The 9,067-nt window shown below is 35.4% G+C and overlaps 1 protein-coding gene across 1 annotated transcript; it reads left to right on the top strand.

Annotated features, from left to right (window-relative positions):
* The first annotated feature begins 473 nt into the window (after nucleotides 1-473).
* Nucleotides 474-2,820, top strand: LOC145116073 (transmembrane 9 superfamily member 11-like). The gene is made up of 2 exons (XM_079052436.1): nucleotides 474-1,842; nucleotides 2,027-2,820. The coding sequence occupies exons 1-2, from the start codon at nucleotides 672-674 to the stop codon at nucleotides 2,818-2,820; spliced, it is 1,965 nt and encodes a 654-aa protein (XP_078908562.1). The 5' UTR covers nucleotides 474-671.
* Nucleotides 2,821-9,067: the final 6,247 nt, after the last annotated feature.

The following is a 9,067-nucleotide window of genomic DNA, read 5'->3' as shown; positions in this document are numbered from 1 at the left end:
TCTCTATTTAATACCGTAATGGGCCATAAGACCCTTATTCGGCTTTATTGGGCCATGAAAATTCTTCTTAGGCTGTAATGGGCCTAAAACTCTATGACTATCATTAATGGACCACATTTTATTATTAAACTTCCTAATGGGCTTATTGGGCCAAAAACTCCTCCACATAACCTCATTTGGGCCAAAATCATTTCTTTGGACCTAGGAATGGGTCGAAACCATCCTTGGACCCGAGCCAAGCGCAAAAAACATTTTCCTTTCCTCTCCTATTGGGCCAATCGGCCTTTAATAAAAAAAAAAGAAACACAAATATTTATCTTTATCTCTTAATATTAAGATAATTAAACGTTTAGGCCCTATTTAATAAATATATCATTAATCCTTTTGTAAAAAAATAATAATAATAAATAAATAAGGAAGTGTTTTCTTACTTTACCCCAAAATGCAAAGACAGAAGACCTGTGTCCCCGTTCCTCTTATCACCTTCCATTTGCAATTTCCTCCATACTTCCAGGCTTCAAAGATCTCACCTTCTTCCTCCATACTACATTCTTCCACTCACTCAACCCAATGCACCGTCCTCATTCCATGGATCTGTAAAATTCATATATGAAAAACAACTGCTGATCGCCTTCACCTTTGGATCTAAAGATATCTTGCAAAGATCTTTAATGGGTTCTTTTAACAGAATCAAGAAATTTGTTGTCATTTCATGCTTGATTTTTGAATTTGGTCATGGTTATTATCTTCCTGGTAGTTTCCCACATAAATACGACGTAGGTGATCAATTATCTGTAAAAGTAAACTCTTTAACCTCCATTGATACAGAAATCCCATATGGGTATTACAGTTTACCCTTCTGTAAGCCTCCTGATGGCATCAAAGACAGTGCTGAGAATCTTGGTGAGCTTCTAATGGGAGATAGAATCGAAAACTCCCCGTATCGGTTTAAGATGTTCAAGAATGAGACCGAGATCGTAATGTGTAAAACGAATCCCATATCACATGATGAATACCAAACTTTGAAAGAACAAATCGATGAAATGTATCAGGTTAATGTGAATCTTGACAATCTCCCAGCGATTAGGTATATGCAAAGAGATGGATTTTATGTTAGATGGACTGGCTATCCTGTTGGAATTAAGGTTCAGGATGCTTATTATCTTTTTAATCATCTGAAGTTTACAGTTTTGGTTCACAAGTACGAACACGATAACGTTGTTTCGGTGGTTGGGACCGGAGATGGAGAGCTCATCACACCAACCAACGAAACCAGTGGTGATGGTTACATGGTTGTCGGATTTGAGGTTGTTCCTTGTAGCGTCAATCATGATCAAGCTTTACTGAAGAATGTTACACCATATGGTACATACCCAGCTAAGATCAAATGTGATCCGGTTTCCGTAGGGATGATGTTGAAAGAAAACGAGCCGGTTAGTTTTACATATGAGGTTTCTTTTGTTAAAAGTGATATAAAATGGCCTTCGAGATGGGATGCTTATTTGAAGATGGAAGGTGCAAAAGTTCATTGGTTTTCAATTTTGAATTCGTTGATGGTTGTGACATTTCTTGCTGGGATTGTTCTTGTGATATTCTTGAGGACGATTCGTAGAGATTTGGCTCGCTATGAGGAGTTAGATAGGGAAGCGCAGGCTCAAATGAATGAGGAGTTATCTGGGTGGAAGCTTGTGGTGGCTGATGTTTTTCGGCCACCAGAAAACTCTCAACTGCTGTGTGTAATGGTGGCTGATGGTTGTCGGATTCTTGCAATGGCAATTGTCACCATCTTCTTCGCTGCTCTTGGGTTCATGTCCCCAGCTGCTCGTGGCACTCTCATCACAGGTTTGCTTATAATTAATCACTTAAATAAGTATGTCTTCAATGATGCCAAACTCGTTGTTAAATGACATTTTCCAGTTGGAAAACTGCCTATGCGTTCATTAAGACACCCTTATATAGCAATGTACCGATTAATCAGACCATATATATAAACCAAATGATGATTACTATTTTCATATATATGTAGGTATGCTTATGTTCTATGTGTTTCTCGGCGTTGTTGCTGGTTACGTGGCGGTGTGGCTATGGAAAACACTAGCAGCCGGTGAACCTCGAGGGTGGTTTTCAGTCTCATGGAGAGTTGCATGTTTCTTCCCCGGTATTTCGTTCTTAATCCTGACGATATTAAATTCGCTCTTGTGGGGAAGTGGTAGCACCGGTGCTATTCCGTTCACCACCTTTTTGGTTCTTATCTTGATGTGGTTTTGTATCTCGGTGCCATTGACGTTGATCGGCGGATTGGTGGCCACAAAAGGTCGATATATGGAGTACCCAGTTCGCACAAATCAAATCCCTAGAGAGGTCCCACCTCAAAGGTTCCCATCTTGGATCTTAGTTCTAGGAGCTGGAACTCTCCCATTTGGTACTCTTTTCATCGAATTATTCTTCATTATGTCAAGCATTTGGCTTGGTCGAGTTTACTATGTCTTTGGGTTTTTATTCATTGTTTTGATCTTGCTCGTGACTGTTTGTGCTGAGGTGTCATTGGTACTCACTTACATGCACCTTTGTGTTGAGGACTGGAGGTGGTGGTGGAAGTCGTTCTTTGCATCTGGTTCTGTCTCTCTTTATGTGTTTTTGTATTCGATTAACTATCTTGTTTTTGATCTAAAAACCTTGAGTGGCCCTGTATCCGCAATGCTTTACTTGGGTTATTCGTTGTTCATGGTCACGGCTATGTTGCTTGCTACGGGTGCAGTTGGATTCTTGACATCTTTCTTCTTCGTTCATCGCCTTTTCTCATCTGTTAAGATAGACTAAACAATTAATAAATACTTTTATATTCATTTTATTGGAATGATATGTGTTCGTTTTAAGTTAATAATGATTTGGTGCTGTTTAAACGGACATGTTTTCTTGATTCCATAGTTAATTATGTATGAGCTACAAGAATTTGCTTAGAAATAGAAGTAATGTGAATACATTGACCCACTTATGTCTTTCCTGTCTATAGATGATCCAGTATTATAAAAGCTGTTGCTCAAACCAAAATATGTTCCTTAATAAGCATAATCTGGTCCCAGTTTTTGTTTGCAACCGAATTAGCAATGAAGGTGGTTGTTACTAATGAGGCTGATGCTAACTCAAATATTAGCGTGTATATCTCTTAGTGGTTGTTAGAGTAGCAATGGAGTTAATTGTCATATAGCTGCTAATTAGAAAATCAAATTGAGTTGTTGGTAATGTAAGAATCTAGGAACAATATGTACTTTATTGCTTGTCATAAGCACTAGCAATGAAAGTAATATTTATCACTAATTACTTGTTTAGCAACGAACTGTTAGTTATTGCTATGGCTTAAAACAATCACCCCGGAAATGGTACAAAACTTCTTGATGTTCCAAGACTCTAAGCAATATTAGGTTTTGATTCTTGTGTATACCTCAAAATCAATAAGGGTCATCCTATACATTTACTACTTTTTGTTGATTTATGTGCTTACTACTACTACTATTTCCACACTAAAAAAACAATTTAGCCAGGAGATTGGGACAAAAGACTTAGGGTGATACAAAGAAGATTATTGGAATGGAGATTTTAAGAAATCGATCCATAGGCAATTGTCAGAAATAATAACAAGAATGAAATCACACACATGCACACGAGACACAGTATTTAGCGTAATTTGGTCGAGATGACCTACATCCACAGGACACAAAGGAGTATTCTTATACACAAGATCAAAACGATGATTGCAGTACATCATAAAATACTAGCTAGTAGCCTTTATATTTATAGGCGTTAAACTGGTACAACCCTAAAAGGCCTAAACATAGAACTTGACTAGGTCTAGGAAAGACCAGCTTCGGTGCCAACTACAGCACCAACTATAACACCAAATTTAGGAACATCAAGTCACATTTAACGATCTCTTGAGTATTCTCCAAGTTCTAAAAACTAAGATCTTCCTACTCTAAGTTGTCTTTGTGACTCTTGCACAGAAGACCAGGGTTTGGCCCCTGACATTTGTATGAAACACCAAGGTTTAGCCTCTAGCATTTGCATGGAAGACCAGGATTTCGCCCCAGGTAATAGCATGGAAGACCAAGATCTGGCCCATGGCACTTGTGTAAGTAAAGACCATGATTTGGCCCATAACAGGAAGTAATTGTAAGACTATGAGTTGGCCCACAGCATTCGCCTGGGGTTGAACTAGACCCGTTATGTTATGTATGGTGTTGGGTTTAAGTTCAAAAATAGTTTTAAAAGCTCATAATAATAGCAACGGAAGTCTTAAAATTTTCGAACATAATAACAACTTACAACCCAACAAGGATCTTCTTGCAAGTAATGGAAAGATAAAAAACAACCATAGAAGGAAGAAGTAAGAACAACCTTTGATGAACTTTGGATCCTCTAGGGGAGGCTTGGAAGTTGAAGAAGATGGATGACCTTTGAGACACCAACAATTGTTCAACTTGATGAGAATGCTAGTTCTTTGAAAGTTCTAAAGCTTGGAAACAAATACCCAAGTATTTGATCGAAGAGAGTGAAAGTAAGTAACAGATCTTCAAGAGTGCAAGACTAGAGAAAAGAGGGAGAAGTTGAGAAATGCTCTCGGCTTTTTCATGCAAGAGTGAATCAATATGATATCATATCTCTCATCCCTTAAAGCATAAACATTACACACAAGTCTTTAACCATTAAGACTCATGCATCTACTAGCTAGATTGTCCCCCCATGCCTTTTTCTTTTGATTAAACAATGCAAAAGACAATTCCTCCTAGCCCAAGCAATCTTCATCCATAGAGGATAAAAAGACAAGAAATGCTTAATTTTTATAAACTCAAAGTTTACAAAAATATAATCATTTTCTTTAGGTAAAAGACAAAAGGATTCAACTAGTCCAAAAGGTTGTGCACGACTTATTAATTTATATAATATGAAATAATATGTTATTTGTTATTGTAAAATAGTTATTTCCATGAATAAATATTTTTCCAATTTATTATAAGAGTATGAATATTTATTAAAATCAATTTTTAATAAATAATCAATTGTATCAAGTTGTTGTTAGTGTGACCCTTAGTATCATATGTTAATTATCAATATCATTCTAATATGACTCTTGAGCATATTAGATCTTTCAATCTCCCACTTGCGCAAGGCTCATATTAGATTGATATAGACAGTGGTGAACGTCTAGAAACATTTCACTGCTCCCATCAACATATGACTTTGTGCCATTCTATCAACACCCAATTCCACAGAAGCTCAAGGCTACAAATGGTGTATAAGGTAAGTTTATCAGTTATCCCTTTGCTACAGACATCATGTTAAACATGAGATATAGATCGCGGTCAATCTCATATAAATGTTCAACTTTATATCAGTCCTTAGATGTCTAACTCTTAACGAATAAAAGGAACAAATCTCATATTGATTACATACGCCTCTTTCATGGGTCACATTATACCTGAAAATAGCTTTTATAACTACCTGGTTAAAGAACAGCGTTTGACTTGTTGGATTATGTATCTAAGCCCATAACTATAATTGGTATGTACTTGGCCCGATACAGCATGGTCCATTTGGGTTCTAGCACTCTGGAACAATTTGATAGGATGAATATCTGAGAAAGAGGTCATTTGTGATTTATTAATATATTATAAGTATAATATATTAATTGAGAAATCATATTATTTAATTAGTACTGATCAAGAATTAATTTGGAATTAATTTAGTGATCAAAAGAGACTAATTAAATTAACGGGGACTGATTGTGTAAATCAGTGATACATATGATTTGGGCTATTGATCCATGATGGACTAAGCTTATGTGAAAGTACATGAAATATTAGTCCATATGGAATATGGATCATAAGACTAAGTGTAAGAATTAGGGTTTGCTTATGACTCTTGGAATTATACACTATATATGTATTCCTCTAAATCCAAAATCGTACACTAAGTGTTCTTAGAAGCTCTAGCCGATTTTGAGTCTCCAATCTCTCTCTCAAATTCCTCCTCTTGTTCTTGGTTTGTTATAAGACATTTGAGGCATCACACTTGATGTGCTAGGCTCTTGAAAGAACAATTCCTACAAGCTACAACAAAGAGGTAATCTTCTAACTTACTTTCATGATTCATATGTCAAATTGTATACTAGTTGTAGGTTTCAAGCTTTGGAAATTTTTGTTGCATGTATAACTAGAGAAAACTTAGATCCAAAGCTATTAGGGTTGTATGTGCACCATAGGAGTGTTATAGTACTTAAAACCCAACAGTGGTATCAGAGTCATGAGTTGTTTTCTGTTATATTTGATGCATGGCGAATTGTTCAAAGCTGGAAAAATGAAATTATGCACTCTGCCAGGGTGAACTCGGCGAGTCCACTCATGAACTCGACGAGTCCATTATCTGACTCGACGAGTTCAGCTGTCTGTTGGCAGATTTTCAAGTTTTTTTGCCAGAATTGGATTTGGATCATTACCTTAAACTGTTTTGTGTCATAAAATATGTTTTTTCTGATATGGTAATGATTGTCCCATCCAATTAAATGATAAATTGTCAAATATTGAAATTATTACTAGTTTATATGATATTCTAATTGTTTGTAATATTTGATTTGAGGTTATCTTACTATAAGAGTTGCATTAAGTCAAATTTGTAAAAGATAAAATTATGATTATTTTATTGGTTTTAAAATTTGATCTAAATGTTTTTAGGAGTTACAAAACTTGCCATCAAGTTTTGGAACTCAAGTTTTTTATGGACTTACAAATCTTGTCATCAAGTTTGGAACTCAAAAGGTTTTCAAGAGTTATAAAATTGCCCTCAAGTTTTAGTATTTGAAAAGTCTCAAATTATGAAACATTGATTTTTAAAACTCTTGTAATTAAAAGGTGCAACTCTTGGGTTCATAACTTAAAATTAATTAAATAGTTTTAATTTTGTATTTTATGTTTAGAACCTTAATGTCTTTTGAATAGTTCAAGTTAACTCTTATGGATTGTATTAAATTAATTAAAGTGTTTAATTAAAAGAGAAGATTAATAAATCCATAATAATAACATGGTTTAAGTTTAATTTAATTAAGAGTATAATTTATTAATTAAACCATCAAGTATTTTAAACGTTTAAAATACACTTATACTATATAAAATTAAAAGTTTAATATATTATATATGTATAAGTTAAAAGCCAGTCTTACCGTTAGTAGGCCTCATTCACGAAGTCGGTCTATAAGGGGGTATAAGGTTACTGCTTATAAAATGGTGGTTTAATGGGTGTCCACTCTCACCCACCGCTTCCTTGACTGGTGAAGGGTCGTTAGCCGAACGGGTAGGATAAGACATTAATTATCGTTAAAAGTATAATGATAATAATAAAGTAACTAAAAACTTTATAAATTCTCATTCTTAGTTACTTTAGGAAAAACGTGAATTTGATGCTAACCCATGAAATTGCACTTTACACCTTGCCAAGTCGTTAGTGGAGCGTGTGTGGTTAACCGACACACTAACTTGGACTAGTAAGCGTGGCAAAGGGTAGCTCGATGTTTGTCATAGATCAATGGAGCGTGTGTGGTTAACCAGCACATTGATTAGGTGATAAATGACATCGAGAGTACCAATCTAATTTGCATGGTTATTCACACCTTGTTTGTGATCCTCGGTATCCTAGTGACAAACTTGAAGGGCGTAATCGAGATTAAACATGCCATTAAAAAGTGCAATGAATCTCAAAGAATCTAGGAATTTCAATTCATTTAAAACTTAATATTCAATTTCGTTTTTCATGGTGGAAATTGGTAAATCGTCATTTACCTACCTTCAAATAATTTGCAATTGGATTACGGCATCCCTCTTCCGAATTGTAAATTATTGTGTTGGGTCCTAGCCTTAATATTTCATTTGGGTGTTATATTAAGGATTTAAATCAACTAAACTTGAATTTCTCCCTTGTAGATGTCTAGTTCTGACAACTATGGTATTCTCGAATCTTATGGAAAGAACTTTCCTCGTGAAGATGATGTCCCACGATTAGATCGTGGAGATGGAAATCATGTTTCACTTCCTCCACATCCTCCAATAATTATCCCTAACCGACAATTTCGTCGACTTGAAAAGTTCAAGGTCACTCAAGCCTTATTGTCTAGAAAACACCAAGATGAAAGGTCTGTGTGTGCACATGTCATGGAGATGAAGTCACACATTGACAGGCTGGGAATGTTAGGAGTCGTTGTGTCAAGGAAGTTGGTTGTTGACTTGGTTCTTCACTCACTTCCCGAGTCATATAGTTAGTTTGTTAAAGACTACTATATGACAGACCGTGATGTGACCCTTATTGATCTTACATATTTGCTAATTGCTGGTGAATCAGCAATGATTTGGCACACTGGTAATGTAAATTTCATTGGAAAATCTATTTCTCAAACTTCCATGGACATTGACAATGGCAACATTGGAAGTCAAGAAAAACTTTCTCTTCCCAATAGAAAGGGATCGGTCATGGTCAAGTCATTTGACCAAATGGTAAAGAGAAAGGCTAAGTCTGAGATTGTCCCGTGTACCATTCCAAAAGAATTTGTTTGCTTCTATTGCCAAGAGAAGGGGCATTGGTTGTGAAGCTGTCGTATCTACCTGAAGGACCATAAGGATGGTAAAGTCAAAATGTATGACTCTGCTTCAGGTAAGTCCACTATCTAACTCTATTAAGTTCCTATTTGGAGATTCTTAATACATGATGTGATAAGATTACATTTTGATGTTTTGTAGGATCAAAGAAGAGAAAGGAAGCTTAAAGGAAAAGTAAGTTGAATTTGATCGCGAGGAGATGGATTTTGATCACCTGATTCGATGATCGGATTTTTGAGCTGCTTAGGAGTTATGATAGATTTCTTAGAAATATTTAATAACATAGTTTTCATTTGAAATTGCATTGTAAGGACAAGATTTCCGCGTTTTATAAATAAAGAAAATTTTTAATTTTTGTCTTATTTTATATTTATCCTTGCAATGGCATTTGTGAAAATTGATGTTTGTATATTTCTATTGTTAGCAAT

Source organism: Lactuca virosa, chromosome 5 (genome assembly GCF_052849685.1).
Source record: "Lactuca virosa cultivar CGN04683 chromosome 5, Lactuca_virosa_CGN04683_v6, whole genome shotgun sequence".
Classification (NCBI taxonomy): domain Eukaryota; kingdom Viridiplantae; phylum Streptophyta; class Magnoliopsida; order Asterales; family Asteraceae; genus Lactuca; species Lactuca virosa.
The sequence above is the reverse complement of the archived record's forward strand: the minus strand, read 5'-3'. Positions and strand labels throughout refer to the sequence as shown.

What these genes read in the sequence shown, in the direction of transcription:
- LOC145116073 (XM_079052436.1), top strand. Translation starts at nt 672, where the DNA reads ATGGGTTCTTTTAACAGAATCAAGAAATTTGTTGTCATTTCATGCTTG. An exon ending in TCGTGGCACTCTCATCACAG is followed by an intron (nt 1,843 to 2,026) that starts GTTTGCTTATAA and finishes ATATATATGTAG; the next exon opens with GTATGCTTATGTTCTATGTG.